Source organism: Gymnodraco acuticeps, unplaced genomic scaffold, assembly GCF_902827175.1.
Source record: "Gymnodraco acuticeps unplaced genomic scaffold, fGymAcu1.1, whole genome shotgun sequence".
Lineage (NCBI taxonomy): Eukaryota > Metazoa > Chordata > Actinopteri > Perciformes > Bathydraconidae > Gymnodraco > Gymnodraco acuticeps.
This window is the reverse complement of record NW_022992206.1, coordinates 1,558,360-1,576,594: the sequence shown is the minus strand read 5'-3', so window position 1 is coordinate 1,576,594 and position 18,235 is coordinate 1,558,360. Positions and strand designations below refer to the sequence as shown.

The 18,235-nt window shown below is 42.3% G+C and overlaps 1 protein-coding gene across 2 annotated transcripts in view; it reads left to right on the top strand.

Moving 5' to 3' along the window:
• The window catches only part of tead3b (TEA domain family member 3 b), a 42,246-nt gene that overhangs the window by 15,151 nt on the left and 8,860 nt on the right, over positions 1–18,235 (top strand). The window contains exons 4-5 of one of the 2 annotated variants that reach the window (XM_034205700.1): positions 11,834–11,898; positions 13,498–13,560. In XM_034205700.1, the coding sequence (XP_034061591.1) occupies positions 11,834–11,898; positions 13,498–13,560 (128 nt within the window). Of the gene's footprint in view, positions 1–11,833; positions 11,899–13,290; positions 13,354–13,497; positions 13,561–18,235 lie in introns of both variants that reach the window. The other variant, XM_034205699.1, reaches the window with a different exon arrangement.

Genomic DNA, 18,235 nt, shown 5'->3' with positions numbered 1-18,235 from the left:
GTGTTAAGTAGCTTTTTCTGCATGTAAACGGTCTGCAGAGTCACAAACCCTCAAAGTACACCCTGTAGCGAGTAAAACTCTAACACAGAAAATACCTGTCTATGCTGCCCCAGAACGCCTCGTTGGAGATTTCTCTTTTTCCATTTTTTTTCTTCCTTGCAATAGTGACGTAACGGACACACACTCACTCAGCCTTATCTTTTCTCAGCCGCGGATCTCCACGGATCTCCGCACCAGAGGTAGCGCTAGACTTTTTTGCGGCCCGTCATTTTGACGGACAGGATCGTAACGTTTCCGTCAAAATCCCGTATTACCCGTTGGTCTTTATTGATTGATTGATTGAAAAGTTTATTAACAGCTTGTATATTGGGTACAGTACAGTACAGCTCAAAACATACAATTGTTAAGGGGATGCAGACCAGAGAAAGACTTTCGTCTTGTTTACATCAGGGTCCCCCATTTCCAATTCATCATATCATTTAAGACATATAAGACATATTTGTCATACAGATGGCTTATTTACAATTTACATACTGGTGGTTTTTTACATACAGATTGCTTATTTACAATTTTCATTTTAGATTTCGTTCTAATACATCCTAACCGGACATTTAAGACATACCAAGTCTACAGATATACAGTTAGTAACAGAGTCTAAAATGCGAGTATATACATAGATGGGGGGGGGGGGGAAGCTGTCCATTGAACGACAGGTTGAGATTTGTACCATTACCGGGGCCAGTTTTGCAATGCTCTCCCCCGAAGGTGCTCTTTAAGAGAGGTTTTGAAGGTAAGTATAGTTTTACTTTCCTTTACAGTTGTGGGAAGAGCGTTCCACCTTGATGTGGCATAATTGCGAAACGTGTATTCCCCCTTTTTTGTGCCAAATCTGGGTTTCACATGATTTGTGGAGCTCCCTCTGGTGTTATGATCATGGTATTCCTTGACCTTTGGGAAGAATTTTGACATGTGCATGGGTACCATAGAGGTGTAGTGGATCTTGTAGACCAGGCCCATTGCAAGTAGCTGTACTCTGTCGTCTACTCTAAGCCATCCTAGGTTGTCAAAGTGGGCAGAGGTGAGGTGGGTTCTAGATGAAAGGTCAAGCAGTAGTCTGACCAGTTTATTTTGCGATGTTTGAAGTTTTATTTTTAGCGCCTTGGAGGTGCTATGGTACCATGACGTGCAAGCATAGTCATAGTACCCTTGAATGAGTGCTCCTGCCAGAGTTTTCAGGGTGTTTTTGTTTACCAGAGAGGAGATCCGGTATAGGAATCTAGTTCTTTGATTGACTTTTTTTATTACATTGGATGCCATTTTGTCACAGGAGAGGTTTGCCTCAAGAATAGATCCTAGGTATGTAATTTCCTTCTTACTTGTGACAATAATGTCGCCCACTGCAACTGAGAAGTCGTCAGATTTGCTAAGATTATGTTTCGAACCGAAGAGAATGGACTCTGTTTTACCCAGGTGTAATGATAATTTATTATCGGCGAGCCAGGTGCAGATTCTGCCGAGCTCGGAGCTGAGGGTTTTTTCAACCTGCAACCTGCTCCTGTCAGAGACCAGCAGGGCTGAGTCGTCCGCGAACAGGAACAAGTTGCAGTCACATGCTGATGACATGTCATTTACATAAATTAGGAACAGTAACGGACCTAATATGCTTCCTTGTGGAACACCACAGCTCACTGGGAGGGGGGGGGACAGAGTACCGTTTACCTCCACCATCTGTTCTCTCCCCTCCAGGTAGGATTGCATCCAGCTCACCGATAGTTTATCAAAACCAATTGCTTTTAGCTTGTTAATCAGAATGGGGTGATTGACAGTGTCGAAAGCCTTTTGTAGGTCCAGCATCACCATGCCGCAGTACTTGCCCTCGTCCACCTCTTGTTTGATGTGGTCGCTCAAATAAAGAAGGCATGTGTCCGTGGAGTGGGATGTTCTAAAGCCAGATTGAAATTCATAGATTAGTTTCTTTTCCGCGAGGTACTTTTCGACCTGTTCATATACTATTTTTTCCATGACTTTCGAGATGGAGGTAAGTATAGAAACAGGGCGGTAGTTGCCTGGGTCCAATTTGCTGCCCTTTTTGTGCAGGGGGGTTACTCTTGCAATTTTGAAGTCTTTGGGTACTTTTCCCTGTTTTATGGAGAGGTTAGTTATGTGAGCTATGACTGGTGAGATGGCGGTTGCTGTGTCTCTGAGGAATTTGGAGGGGATATTGTCGTGGCCAGTGGCCTTGTTAGGTTGGAGGGCGCTCAGTTTAATGAGTACCTCTGCTGTTGTTACCCTTGCTAGACTGAAATCATCTTTGCGTACCCCTAGGTTTTTGTAGTAGGTCATGATGTGATCTACTCCAAAAAGCCCTGAGTGGGAGGGTAATTTATTTACAAGAGTTGTGGCTATGTTTGTGAAAAAAAATGTTCAAGTACTTGGCCACATCCAGTTTGTCTGTGATGAGCCTGTTATCTGTCTTTATGTTTAAGTTAGAAAATCTCGTTTTGAGTTTTTTACTGCAGCCAAGCTGGTTATTGAGTAATTTCCAAAGTTCACGGGGTTTATTTTTGTTTTCCTCAGTTTTGACATTGTTGAAACTCTTTTTGGCAGTTTTGATCATGGAGCTTACGTCATTTCTTAGTCTGTTTCTTTCAATTTTTAGTTCAGTCACGTGGGCCTGGAGTTCACTGCTCGTGCTTTTGGAAAGCATTGACTGACTTTATGAAACTCAGAGCATTTTTTGTCTCTGGTTTTCATGGCGGTCAGTATGCCGGAGTGCATCCACGGCTCAGCGCGATTTTTTATCCTGGTTGTTCTTAGGGGGGCCAAATCATTGAGTATTGCAGAGAATTTGTTTTTGAAACCAAGCCATGTTTCTTCAACTTGTGTACCACTGAGCTCATCTGACAAGTCCAGGCTCTCCAGTTCTAGGTTAAAGGCCTCGCTAGAGTAGTTTTTGAGGTCTCTAGATATGACTGTTTTGTGACAGCCGGCCCTTTGTTTTAGCTTTTTGCGGGTACAGAATATCATATAATGATCACTTAAACCGCATGCTATAACCCCTTTACTGGAGATCCTGGACTTGTCAGAGGTCAGAATGAGATCAATGGTAGTTTGTGTTGTTTCACATACCCGGTTGGGTTGGGTGATTAGCTGGCTGAAGCCGTGCAGATCACAAATCCTACTGAAGGACTTGAAGACGGACGTGTCTTTACGTTGCATATCCGTGTTCCAGTCTCCAATAATAATTGTCTCTACATCCCCCACATCAGCCAAACACCCATCTAATGTATCATAAAAGTCACTCTGTTCCGGTGGTCTATAGATTGTCCCGACTATTACAGATTTAGCATTGTCAAAAAGAATTTCAACCCACACAGATTCAATATTTTCATGATGCAGGTCAGTACGGTTTTTGAAATTGGTGTCTTTATGTATGTACATGCAGACACCACCTCCATTCACATTCCTGTCCCTTCTCACTACAAAATAATCTTCAATTTCAATCTCTGAATCTGTAATGGAATTGTCCAATTTGGTCTCAGAAAAGCATAATATGCTTGCCTTACCGTTCATGAATAGCTGCCTGAGTTCAGCCAGTTTGTGTCTCAGGCTGTTAGTGTTCAGATGAAAAATATGTAGTCCATTTTTGTTGCTTAAATGCACAATGTCGTCAGTTTGCAGATATTTGTCTTTGTCCGTTACAGCAACCGGTGTTTGGAGAGGGGTGGTGGGGGGAGGGAGGCTCCGTTGTAGCTTTAGACAACTCTGACGGGGGGGAAGAGAGAGAGAGCATGCTCGTGAACTGTAGCGCGGTGTTAGCTTTGGCGCTGTTCTGAGTTTGTTCTAATCTGCCAAAATGACGGACTGCTTTCAGATTTTTCCGTCATTGTTAAAAAAAATCCATCAGCCTGGCTGTGAGTGTGTGTGTGTGCTCAGGCTGAGTTCTGCGGTGTCTCGCTGTCTCACAGACCCCACGCAGCAACCAGGAAACTACACCAGTAGTCCAGCTCACACTGTCCGCTCCTCGAGCCTCAAAGGGCGGAGCAGCGAGCCCCGCAACGTCCCGCCAACACGGCACCCAGACCCCACGCAGCATTCTCATCTGTTTGTCCTTACTGGTGTCATTTTCTGGTTGCTAACAAACGTCATTGTAAAACATAATCACTGATGTTCCGCTGTAACGGTGGTGGACTCATCAGAACAGAGTGGGCGAGCTGACCAATCAGAGCACAGTGGGCTCACAGGGAGGGTGGTGCAGGAGCTCCAACAAGCCGTTTAGGACAGAGAGTGAATACCTGGTGAATACACATACTATACAGAGATGCTGTATGAGAAACCAATGTGAGTTTGGAACATTGAACATTGTAAATATATTCTAGTAGACCTCAACAATGGAATTATGATCAGTAGAAATGGCCATGACATGGGGCCTTTAAAGCAATGTTTTTTTTTGGCTGTCTTTACTTGACGAGATTCTTCTCAACCTATAATTTTTCAGGCAGATTTGGGTATTCAAGGACGGGCACATACCTGAAATAACTCTGCCACTGTTTCAGCTTTTGTTGATCCTGGCTTAGGAATCATAATAGTGATGACACAAGTAGTGGATAGATCGATTACTAAACAGAATATGAATCAACAGCTTTTGTTTTCTGATTCTTTAATCATTAAAGTAATTTATCAAACAAAAAAGCCACACATTAGCTGATTCCACCTTTTGGACTGTTGGTTATTTAAAATGTAAAGACATTGCCTCGGGCTCAACACAGGCACTATTTTTCTGACATTTAAGGAAAAACTAAACTTTGCATAAATAATCAATAATTAAAAAAAAGAAATTGGCTTCAGCACTAGAACAGAAAAACTGCATACTGATTAAACTCATGCTACCATGTTAAAGCATTTCTGAGCTTGATTCAGTAGTAAATTTACATTTTGAAATCTAAATTCATCTAATAAAATTAATCAAATATTAATTTTAGGCAAACTAGAGGGACTTATGCTTAAAAATAATAATACTTTTCCAGAATGGCACAACTACTTTACAACATGCGTACAGACCTTGTCCACAAATCACTGCAGGCATCTTTACATTTACCCAAATAACTCTTCAGGCCTGTTTAGCAGTATAGTGTTGTGTCCCAGGCTCTATACATTTGTCATGAGAATGTCAACAAAGAGGCCGGCTGTTCACAAACCTGCCCCCTTAGCAACAAACTGTCAGGAGGCCTTTTAGAGGCCCGTTTTTTTCTAGAGCACTAAACACCCTCTCCATTTACAATAAGTCATCTGAGGCTCTGCTGGAAGCGCAGGCATGCCCAAGAAGAAGCCGTCTCACAAGGTGATTACCTCAGACATCTAAAAGCTGCCCTGACGTGAGCTTAGGGGAATGTTAACGATTGCACTGTGTAATACTGTCTACCTTGCAGTCTCAGACTTCCAGTGGCCTCTAAAATAAGTCATCCTTCCCATTGGGAATTCCACTTTTTCTGCCAGGATTTTTTTCAATTGGTGAGGAACCTTTTGCAGATTTCCATCGCCTTAGCAAGATGACTGCTTCTTACATGTGTGTGTTCTTTGCCCTTACAACCTGTCTAGACTTACCAGAAGCATTGCCAAGCATTTGCGAAGTTTAGGGTTGACAAAAAGTTCAAAAGAGCATACATTTTAATTTCAATAAGTCACACATATGTTCAACAATCACTGAGTACTTTGTACTGAGTACAAATCAAGATTTCCTCAGTGATACTAGCACAAATTCCCATTTCCACCTTTTATGATGTCTGTATGGTAAACATATGTTGGGATGAAGCCAGCCGCCAGTTAGCTTAGCTTAGCATAGAGGCTCTAAACAGAGGAAAACATCTTGCTAGGCTCTGTCATTGGTAAAATAGATTTAGTCTGAACTGCTAGGAGAAATAGATAATATTTTGATAACTATGTTGTCATTAGTGCATAGTCACCTGAAACTCAAAATCGCTGTGTATTCGTTAGCTGTGAATTTGCCGTTAATACATAGTAGAAGGTCACAACATAATGATCAATGTCCCTTGTAAATAAATAGACAAGTATAACCCTCATCAAACAACAACATGTTGATTTTTTGCAACCTTTGGTTTATATCACAGGTTAGCTTCAGAGATCCTTATAGCAGGTGTTCTATCTTTGAACAAAGGAAAGCTAGCTTCTCCCCCTGTCTCCAACGTTATGCTACGCTAAGCTAGGCTAACTAGCTGCTGCCATAGCCTTATATTCAACAGAGAGATGTGAGAGAGTGTGTGTTATACTTCTCATCTGACTTGGCAAGAAATCTAACTTTTGATTCCTTTGATTTTCAGAAAGCAATTAACACTGTCTATAAGCAAATAACAGTTTTGGTACATTGGAATGCCTTGTTGGAATTTAATAGTTGGCACATTTTGCGACCTGAGTTCAGAGGAAGTGTGTGCGTGTCACAGAAATGTTGCTTGTCTTGTTTTGCTCTGGGGCTGTACTGACATGTCTTTCCTCGGAGTATTCTGGCCTCGACAGGTACGTCAAACCCCAAGCACACACCTCTCTCTCTCTCTCTCTCTCTCTCTCTCTCTCTCTCTCTCTCTCTCTCTCTCTCTCTCTCTCTCTCTCTCTCTCTCTCTCTCTCTCTTTTTCTGCAGCTGTCTTTACTGCAAAGCATCTGGGTACAAAAGAAGAGAAAGACCTCAGTGCTAGAGGGAGGCTTATGTCTGTTTTCACCTATGCAGACCACATTAGGACCTAGCAGCAGATCCAGTGTGTGCATGTGTGAAGTTGTGAGAGAAGATGTGTGAGGAGGTATAGGGGAGGGGGCTGAGCTCTGTAATGATGACTGAGCAGGCCTTCCCTGTCAGCCCACTCGCTGAGATGTTAGGAATGTTTTCAGTCATGGCTGAGCAGTATGTTAGCAATTTAGGATTACCTCAATGTTATGAGAAGGGAGGAGGGCAGAGAATATGGGTGGAGAAAGGGTTCAGGAGGGAGACTGAGCTGGAGAGAAAGAGAGGTACTGTAGAGGGGGGGGGTTACGGGGAGGGAGGAGAGATTACCTTTTTGCCCACTATCTTAGCATGGAAGTGGAAAATTCCAGCGGTCATGTAGTAAAATAAAAAGATAGGCGTGTCCTGCCGGGGAAGAGGTTAAGAACTGCAGCCTGCAGCGATCTGAGCCGTGTTGAGCAATCAGCATGGAAATCATAAGCAGTTTAAAAAGAGGGTAGAGATATGGAGAGATAGCGATTGTGATCATGTAAGAGGCTGACGACAAGTGAGGCCGTGACTGTGATTTTACTAGAGCGTCTCTCTAGGACTATTATTTTCATTATTAATCACTTCTGCTAAAATAATTTCGAGCTGTATTTATTAGTTTATTTCATAGGGACATTGCAAATAAATGAAAATGAGTACAACATACATTATGTACCTAAAGCCAGTTGAGTAGCACTTGAAATGTTTGGCTCTATGAAACCTGATGTACTTATATGATTCTGTTTTCTTCAAGGTTGTGTCTTCCCGGTCGAATGTACTTATTGTAAGTCGCTTTGGATAAAAGCGTCAGCTAAATGCAATGTAATGTAATGTAATTATGTCAAGCTGCCTGAAAAATGCTCATTGACATCTGTATTTCTCAGGCGGGTAACAATAACAGAAACATTACAAGTCACGAAATCCAAGTACATATATGCAATACATAAGGAAAAAAGACAGAATCATTAAGTTAGTTAGAAAAAAGTGAGGTTGAAAAAACACCTAATGATATTCACATTTTACAAAAGAATACGAATTCAGTAAAGCATTTTAAGCCATTTTTGCATGAATATGTTTAGACTAGGGCCGGGACTCGATTAAAAAAATTAATCTAATTAATTGGAGGCTTTGTAATTAATTAATCGAAATTAATCGCATTTTTAATCACATATAAATATTTGACCTGAGAACAGTGAGAAGCAATTTTTTTCACATGGATTTTAGTATACCATTAGGCGCATTCACACCGCAGTACTTTTCCCATAAAGGTTCATGAGAATTTAGTTCATGAGAACTCTTTGAACCTGGGGTGGATTAGGCAAATGAAGCCGCTGACGTCACTTCTTCTTCTGCTTTGGGTTTACTGGCAGGCCGCAAACGGCGTATACTGCCCATGGGATACTGCCGCCCAAAGTCCCCGGCCGGAAGTCCCCGGAGTTGGGGACTGGCTTCAGTAGAAGCTGCTGGGAGTCCCAGCAGCTTCTACTGAAGCCTTCCGAGTAAATCGCCAGAACGCCGACACCTCCTCATCTCCACCGCTCCCATGTTTTATTTTGTGTTGCCATAAGTTAGTCTCTCTGCGTTTCTGCGCTGGGCTAATGCTAATAATGCTAATGCGAGGATAATAAAATGGCGGCTTCACAAAACTTTTTGGGAGTTTTACGGGGCGTGGTTTGCAATCCGCCCAGCCAATCAGACATATAGCTCTTTTCTCACAAGAGAGCCGTACGAAAGTCCCTGCTCTCTAGCAGCTCTCTGCTCTCTAGCAGGGACTTTCGTGGGGGTAAAAAGGTTCTTATGAACTAATTTTAGTACCAGCTCTTTTTGGTGTGAACGCGATAAAAGAGGCTAACGTCCACGCTAGCTTCCACGCTAGCTGCTATATGTTTTGCATTGAGGTGATACTTGAGGCTTGATGTGCTGCGGTGATATGCGAATTCCTTTTTGCATAATTTGCACACAACCGTGCTCTTATCGACGCTTCCATCCGTCCGTTTTTTAAAACAACATTTCCCACTGTTGTTCACTGTGGTTTGTTGTTGTCTGAAGTCATGAACGTTAGTTGGTGCTCCAGTATAATCGGTACGCCTGAAACTCATCCAGTGAGAAACGTTCCGCGGTGCAAAAATAAGTGCGATTAAAATGCGTTAATTTTTTTAACGCGTTAATTTTTGTGTAATTAATTAATCTTAATTAACGCGTTAAAGTCCCGGCCCTAGTTTAGACTATTCATCAATTGTTCAATATAGTTGGTGATTATTTTTCTGTTTATCGTCTGGTCAATAGATGTTTAATGGCTGCAGCTCTGTGTGTCTGTTAGCACCTCTCATGTTCCCCTGCTGGGTGCAACAGCAGCCTTTTCACGATCTGTCTGACCTCCACCAAGTCTGAGCAGATCTCTGTTGCCACGGCTGCAGCTGCCACTCACAACACACAGATCACGTCTCTTATACTCTTTGTTGAAGTTACATAGAACACTGTGCAAAACATATTTACTATTATGACCACCCATTCTTGGTTGCTGTTCTGACAAAATCAGGCATTAAATGGTCCTTTGCACACCTGGTACTTTTTTCTAACACTTATGTCAGGTTTTTATTTTTTTATTTATTAAATAGATGAATCTCATACAGCTACAGGTTTTTTCTGAATGCATCATACCCACACTTTAGGGATCGAGAGTCTCTTGAATAAACAATTCAGCAGCTTTTTGTGTCTGAAGACGGGTTGAACACAGATCTGCTGAGTGATTATGTTGCCTCTCAAAATGTGTATATGTTCTTCAAGTGCAAAGGTTAAAGTGTAGGATGAGGGATTTGGGACTCACTATCTCAGCGTTGATTTTGCTCCCATCACATTTGTGTTTTTATGAGTTAGTCCGATATAACTTTTAGGATGTAACAGTTGATGATAAATCCAGGCTTTTGTCAATTTGTTGCAGTTCTATCAGGATCAGGTTTGTCTTTTTCCAGCGAGCAGAAAGAGTAGTGTCAGGGAATGTCTCTTACAGTTCCATTTACAAATAATTTTAACATTAAACTTTATAAAAACTTTATTTGAAACTTTGAAATCAAACACTGAAGTGATTCGTCCAGCCTGCTTTAAAGTGGTGCTTCTGCAGCAAACTACATATCATATAAAACAAAAGCTGTAACTTAAAATATTACAAAACCAACCAGATGTTTTGAAAAAAAAGAGATATCATCGCAGCTCACATCCACAGAAGTGCACTGTTCAACAGGTGAACCAAACACATTTTTGATTTACCACGCAATATAATTTCTGAGCTGAACACTCTAAGAAAAATGCATATTGTCTTTTTACTTGAACTTATAACCATCATTTTTTGAATAAGAGATTACATTTTTTTCTGGACCTTTCAAAGTCCAAAAGTTTGCTGTGTATTTCATTTTAATGTAAGAACACCAAGAAGTTCTTATCTGTTTCTTTCTTAGTCAAACTGTAGTTCATACTGTATGTCAGTACTTTGCAATGAGATATCTGTGAAATTAAAGGCAGAACTCTGTGGTTGGGACAATGTAATGTGTCCCCCCCTTTTGCTCCTCTGCTGAAGAGATTGAGAGTGACAGTTGCGCGGGGGTCGGGCTGGCATTGTTCTTCCTCTGCCATCCTGCGCTGGGATGGCCGGCAGCAGGTGCTGCAGTCCGTTGAGTGCAGGGTCACACGCTGGTGTTGTTTTGGGAATAGGGGGCTGCTGCCAGGTGGCAGTTGTTGGCAGAGACAGTTATGGCTTTGTGTTTCCTCCAAGAGTTACTGCATCAGCTGCCCCTTTTGCCCCTTCGACCGACGACCCCCTACCCCAACCTAATGGCCCTCACCCCGGCTCTAACCCCTACTACTCCCAGAGCTGGAAGTGCATGTGTGTGTTCACCCGAGCCCCGGCTGTGTTCGCAGGTCCAGGCCAATCAGACTGGCTAGCACAGATGTGACAGGCTTAGAGGAATGCTAGGAATGCGGAGGCGCTGGAGCGGGCGTGTCCATCCCTGGCCCGGGGCAGAGGGGACGGGCTAGCTGAGTATCGGCAGACAGTTCCTCTGCTGGCCCACCGCCGGCTGACTCTTTTGGAGAGGACGGTGAGGGCTGCAAGCCTGCCGGAGATGGCCGGCAGGACTTGTATGGTAATTGCACTAACCAGGGCCTTCTGGAGGCCAAGTGCTACAGAGTGTGTGAAAAACCAGGACTTGTTTCTCCTGTCATTGTGTGTCTGGATACTGCAAAGACTGTTCAACTTCCTAGACACACAGTCTTTTGTGTGTGGGTTTAAGGGGGAACATATTGACCGATTTGTATTGGTTTCAATTTCTGTAAGCAAGTTTTGAAGAGTTAAGGTCATTATACATAATGATACAGCAGTCCGACCTCTCCTTTTGGCCCAACTTTCAGCCACAGAAACCCAGTAAACGTGACCTGGCAAAGAAACAAAGTGAAAAACACTGATGGACTGATTTCCCCTCAAGACAACATAATAATGCGCGTTACACTTCATCCAATGGTGATTTTTGCCTGATTCCAGCTGCATTTTGCTGAAAAGGCAGTGCTTGTTACTGTAAATGTTGTGCACAGCAAAGAGGACCATGAAATCCCAGAATAGAAGTTGTTCTCTGCACAACCTGTTTGTGCAGAATGTCGAGAGTAGATGTTATGGGATGAAAAACATGGTCCGTTTTCTTAGCACTCTCTATAATTAGGCTTCAGGGCCACGTGAGCAGACAATAAGTAGGTGTGAAACAAGCTAATAAAAGTTGTGGGTAAAACTAAACAAAAAAACAACTTTAATACCTTATTTATTTTGTATTTCAAATAAAACACAGAACATGAATTACAGTCTGCTATAGGAAGCTGAGGTGCTTGTGACCTGTGACAAAGTGTTTGCCTCAGGTCTGAGGAGTTCTGGGAAAGGTCACGCTGCTGGAAAATGGTTATTCAACAAATGACCAGAGTGCCACCTTCTGTCCATTTAAGGGAACTGTCAATGATGTAAAAATGAATTATCCTTTGTCATTTTGAATGTCATTGTTTTTGTGCTTGACCTTCCTTTCTGTTTTGTGTTCCAGGTCGCAATGAATTGATAGCAAGGTACATCAAGCTGAGGACGGGCAAAACCCGCACAAGAAAACAGGTACACACGTTTTAATGACTGGAATAAAATAATATTGCATGAGTTTGCTTTTAGTTACTGACAGTACAAGACATAACAGCTACCTTAGCTCAGGGGTGTCAAACTCAAGGCCATCCCTGACCTCATTTTATGTGGCCCGCAAGAGCTTGCAAAGAATATAATATACAATACAATTGGTGTAATTGTTGAATATTTGCTTTCAATTATGTGCCCTAGACTTCTGCTTTCAGACGTAGTTATGTATGAATTTATTACCAGAACTGATAATAATCCAAGGCAGAGCCAATAATGTAATATAATACATTATTTTATATATATTATATATTTATATATGTATATTTATATAGTCTTTAAGTTACAACCGTCCCTTTGAGTGCAACCATAATGTTAATGTTGCCCGCAATTAAATTGAGTTTGACACCCCTGCCTTAGATACTTAATATAATTATTTAGATCCACATGACAAAACTGAATTACCAAAAAGCCTGGACCACAAGTAATTATGTACAAGTCTGGTTTGATATATACTGTAAATATTTATTTTGGTCTAAAAATCCCATGAAAGACCAAAACCAAAAAATGTCAGGATCAATTTAAATTAACCTACCATGTGGCTCACAAACCTTTTTCTGTTTCTTCTGAATATGCACATTTTAAAATGCTGTTGGTTACAAATTAAAAGTTTTTTAAAAGGGAAAGTGGTTTCTTAAAATAGCTAGGCACTCTAGTTTTAAGTGCACACTACTCAAGCAGGAGTAAATAGTGTATTAATTGTGAACTATTTTCCGATTCAGGATCAGCGGATGAATACACATTTGATGCACTGGTGTAGGACTACTTACAAGATAGGCACTATCAAGACCCCTTGTGTATATCCCTTGGAATAATTTGACGTATATACCAGCGAAAGAGAAATGTTTTAGAAGGATATTAAACATATTTAAGTGTAATAGATTTGTTAGATTTGGGCTCATTATATAACAATTATAGATTCAAAAAATGTACCTACTTTGAGAATCACCACGTTGCAGATGTGGGATTGAGTCACACTCACTTAAACTACGGTGCCTGTGTGTATAATAATAAAAACGCAGTGCAACAGGTTGACTCATTGTGTGTTTTTTGGAAAACAATGGGGGTCTCATAAGTAGCTTTATCAGGCTTTAGCTCCACAGGCTAAATGGGATCAGTTCATCCATCATTTTGGTCTTTGCATGAGGATTTTCCATAAAATAGATTATTGCCAACCCATATTGTTGTTATTGTTTGCATGAACTACTATAGATTATATCTCTGTGATCATGTGTGTGTCTGCACGTGCATGTATATGTGTGTGAACGCATCTGAGTGCATGTTGTTTTTATGCTCAAAAACTGTTTCGCACCCCTTTAGGTCTCTAGTCACATACAGGTGTTAGCACGGAAGAAAATTCGTGAATACCAGGCGGGTATAAAGGTAGGTGCCACCAACAGCCTCCGGGCAACACTGACTGGGCGTCTCTTTCCTCTTTGGTTACGGCTTCTCTCTCTCTCTTTCTTCCCCTGTCTTTTCCTCTGTCACCTTTTCCTCTTCCCTCCTCTTGGCTATTCCTCTGTGCAGGTTTCTAGCCACTTGCAGGTTCTCGCCCGGAGAAAATCTCGCGAGATCCAGTCAAAGCTAAAGGTATGCGCTTCACCGCGGGCTCGGCGGGGGCTGGTAAAGGCTTGGCTTTGCACTAACCACCATATTTGTGAGAAAAAAAGTATCACTTGCTTTTGTGCAATCAGTTTCAGCTAGATAAGTGAATGCAAGTAAAATACATTGTTGAAGTATAAATCAGATATAAAACTATGCTTAAGGAGGTCATTCTCCGACACTGTCTTGCTACTGTACCATGCATGTATTGCACACACACAACACTTTCTAACTTCTAGGTCAGAGCTCCATTACTTGTAAGACTAACATCACCACTCAATAGTTAAATAGTATAGTTTCTGCTTTAAGGGAATGCTACACTAGCTGATATGATGAGCCCACTGAACTGTCATCCAGCTGCATGTTGTTCCAGCTCTGCCTCTGCAGCATACTGTACCTTTCTAAGACTTAATCTTCCCTAAAACTCTCTCTACTTTGATACCTTTAGTTCCTTCAATGTGTTTCTGATGTGTTTTCATAAACTGCATTCATCTTCATCATATGACTCCTTATGACTTGTTTTGTAGCCCTTTCAGTCCCTATGTTCTTTCCTTGTACTTTTTTTCCTAATTGTCTATCCTCTTTCACTCATAATGCAGACCTGTGTAAATACTGGAGACATTTGCCCCTTTCACACCAGCGCTTTTTCAGCTCCGGCTTGGAGCTGGAGCCTGAAAAGCACCGGTTTTTCCTGTTCACACCGCAGCGGCGCCGGCTCTTAGCTCCGGAATCCGGTTCACTTCCAGCTCCAAAAAATTGTCGGTCTAGAGCAGGGGTGGCAAACTCATTTCAGTTAAGGGGCCACATACTGCCCACTTTGATCTAAAGTGGGCCGGACCAGTAAAATCATAGCATAATAACCCACAGGCCCTATAACGACAATATTTCTGTTTAAGTGCAAATAAGTAGGCTACAAGTACATTCGGAAAATGTCCACATGTAATGAGACGCAAAACGTTATGAACAAACTGACATTTATTAAGAAAAAACAAGTGCAATTTCAAGTGCTACACATATGTTCTTTACAACAGATCACAGTTTCCACCTGAACTGACTCACCACAAAATACAAATAAAAACGTGGGAGCTATTAAGTGAGGAGTTTGAGTTACCCCCCTTGCCTTGAAGATATAACATTTCTATATTTTAAAAAGAAGTTGGGCAGTGCCACATCAAATCAAACTATTGTTTGCCTAATGCAGCTGCTGATTGACATTATAATACACAATGTTCTATGACATAATAATATAACATGTTCAAATATTTCAGTAGGTTCTTATTTTCACGTCACTGATTAATTTGCTCCTGAAACTTGACATCTTTTAGCCCTCACAATGGCATCAATATCAGGCTTAAAATCCTGACTAGCAGCCAATTTAATGAGTTCATTCAGGCACTTGTGTGTGAGTCTTGAGCGCAGCTTTGTTTTAGTAATGTTCATTACAGAGAAAACCTGTTCACAAAGGTAGGTGGTCCCAAACATGCTCAAAACTTTTGCTGCCAGGGCTGTCAATTTGGGGTATCCTGGCAAAAGATACCGATAAAATGTGCCCAAGTCCGATGAGGCAAATGTGTCCTTTAAATCCTGATCACATTGTAAGTCGATTATCTCAAGTTGTATGTCGACGGGCAGATCCGCAGCCTTAACTGCAAATGGCGAGCGAAACACTGCAAACTCTGTCTCAAGCTCACCAAAGACCTGAAACCGCCACTCAAACTCCCGCAGCAATTCCGTAATGTTGTCTTTGTACCGACTCATGTCAGCAGTAACTCCGGTCATATGCACATTTCTTAGATGAGGGAAATGAGCAGGGTCACCACTTGACAGCTGTGTCTCCCACAAAGCCAGCTTCAACTTAAATGCGCGTATGCTGTCATAATATTCTGTGACAACTTTTTTGCGACCTTGCATCGTTATATTTAGATTATTCAAGTGCTCTGAAATATCCACCATAAATGCAAGGTCCTGCAGCCATTCTGGGTTTTTTAATTCATGCACTGGCTTACCCTTTTTCTCCATGAACTGTCCAATTTCCTCGCGTAGATCAGAAAAACGCTTCAGCACGGCACCTCGGCTCAACCACCTTACTTCAGTGTGATATGGTAGGCTACAGGTGATGTCTTTATCACTGAGGAGGCTGTCGAACTGACGGTGATTCAGCCCTCTGGCTCGGATGAAATTAACAGTTTGGACAACCACTTTCATGACGTGATCCATTTTTAACGTCTTGCAACACAATGCCTCCTGGTGCAAAATACAGTGGAATGTCCAAAAACGATCTCCTCCATTTGCTGCTTGTACTTTCTCCCTGCATTTCGTGGCAACACCTGCTTTTTTCCCGATCATTGATGGTGCGCCGTCTGTAGCCAGACTGACAGCACGGGTCCAGTCCACTCCGACCCTGTCCAGTGCTTCAACGAGAGCGCTAAAAATGTCATCCGCTTTAGTGGTGTCTGTCATAGGAACCAACTCAAGGAACTCTTCGGTGACCGTCAAAGTCTCATCTACACCACGAATGAATATGGCCAGTTGAGCAACATCTGTAATGTCAGTGCTCTCATCGATTGCAACTGAAAATGCTACGAATGACTTGACTTTTATTTTTTTCTGGCTATCCAAATCTGCTGAAAGATCGGCAATCCTATCCTTCACTGTATTCCTCGTTAGACTAATGTTGGAAAAAGCCTGTCGCTTCTCAGGACACACGATTTCTGCAGCCTTCAGCATGCATGTTTTCACAAACTCACCCTCAGAGTATGGCTTTGAGGCTGATGCTATTTCGTTAGCAATGAGATAGCTGGCTTTCACGGCTGCGTCACTTATATCTCGGCTCCGGGTAAAAACGGCCTGTTGTTTCTTTAGACCTGATAGCAGGTCATTTATCTTTTCTTTTCTCCGTTGTCCTTGCAAGCAGTCGTATTTCTCTCCATGGTGAGTCTCATAATGGCGGCGAATATTATATTCTTTGGGCACAGCAACTTGCTGCGAACACACCAAGCATACAGGTTTTCCATTTACCTCTGTAAAAAAATAGGATGCGGTCCATTTTTCTTGGAAAACTCGGCACTCCGTGTCCACTTTTCTCTTTTTTGACAGAGACATTTGGGGATGAGAGTGTCAGAGGTTATTGACTGCAATCACTACTCTTACTCATCACTTTTTTTACAGTCTGGCTGCGCTCTCACTGATACCGGTGCGGTAGTGCGCCCACTAGTGGAAGGATTCAAAATAGCAGTTTTTTTCCCCTCCTCTCATACAGTAGCCTACTTAGCAAAATCCTTCAGCTCCGTGGGCCAAGCTGGAATGCCTCCCGGGCCGGATCCGGCCCGCGGGCCGTATGTTTGCCACCCCTGGTCTAGAGGCAAGAGCTTCGGAGCTAAGAGGTGGCGTCGCTTACGTCTCTCTTACATCGAGGCGTGCAGGAAACTAAACCCACCTCCCCTGAACATGGGTCGACTGTCATGCCTGCCTACAAGCAGTAGTGCTTATAAACACACTTTATAAAGTCAGGCAACACTAACCAGGCTTCGTGTAATTCTGTTTATTTGTACCTTACTTTGACCATCCGTTCACTGTTATTGATCATTGTGGAGAGAGGCAGACGTTTTGTTTTGTATTATAGCAGCTATCGGATGGAATCAATACATGGGCTGCACAGGTTGTCGTGTCCGACTATCACAAGTAGAATCATAATAAAAATACGCCGGTAAAATGTGCCTGTAGAAAACGGTTTATGCCACAATAGGATAGCAATAGCAAGTAGTCAGTTTAGCTTCGGTTGCTATGCTAACATCACCCATTTTATACCAGAGAAACATTCATAACAGCGTTGTGATACCAAACAGCGTCAATTCAGACTGACACACATTCACTTAGGCTAAGGAGAACTGGGGATATGTATCAGCTGCTTGTGTGAGTCGGACAGTGAATACTTTAGAGCGGCCGCTGCAATGTGAGTTAACCGGGAGCTAACGGAGGAGAATAAACTCCCGTGGAAGAGCAGCCAACACTGCAGCGGTCGGTAAATGCTGCAGAAACACATTAATAAACAATTAACCACGGCACTCTGGAGCAAAGTATAAGGTTGGAGAAGTAGTTATTCAATTTATTCTGGCTTCGTGTGATTAAAAGCAACACGATCATCGACCCGACGCAGTTCCCCGTTGTTGTTGTGAGCGCCGTAATGCCGTTGGGGAGCAAATCAGCGATGTAAACGGTGACGTCATGACGCAGCAGCGGCAGCACCAGTCGGGTGCTGGGCGGTGTGAACAGAGCGGGAGCAGAAAAGGGAAACCGGAGCTGAACCAGAAAAGCTCTAGCTCGGAGCTAGAAAGGGAAAAGGGCTGGTGTGAAAGCCGCAATTGTGGCATTCTCTAGTGATAACTTCAGTTGAACCTAACCCCTTTTTTTGACTAATCCGGCAGTGGACATCATTCAGCATACACAAGAAATCGAAAAAGATACATTAACAATCTTTTCACTTGTGTCATATGTAGTTTAGTTGAACCAACAATGGCTCTTTACTTCCCTTACACACTTTGACCTTGTGATTCTATAAAGTGCAGTTGGAAGCCTTAACTTGTTCATCCAATGATACAAGTGTGTGAGCTTTCCATAAATGTCAAACAAATCTTGAATGCAAATTATTCATCATGCAAGGCTC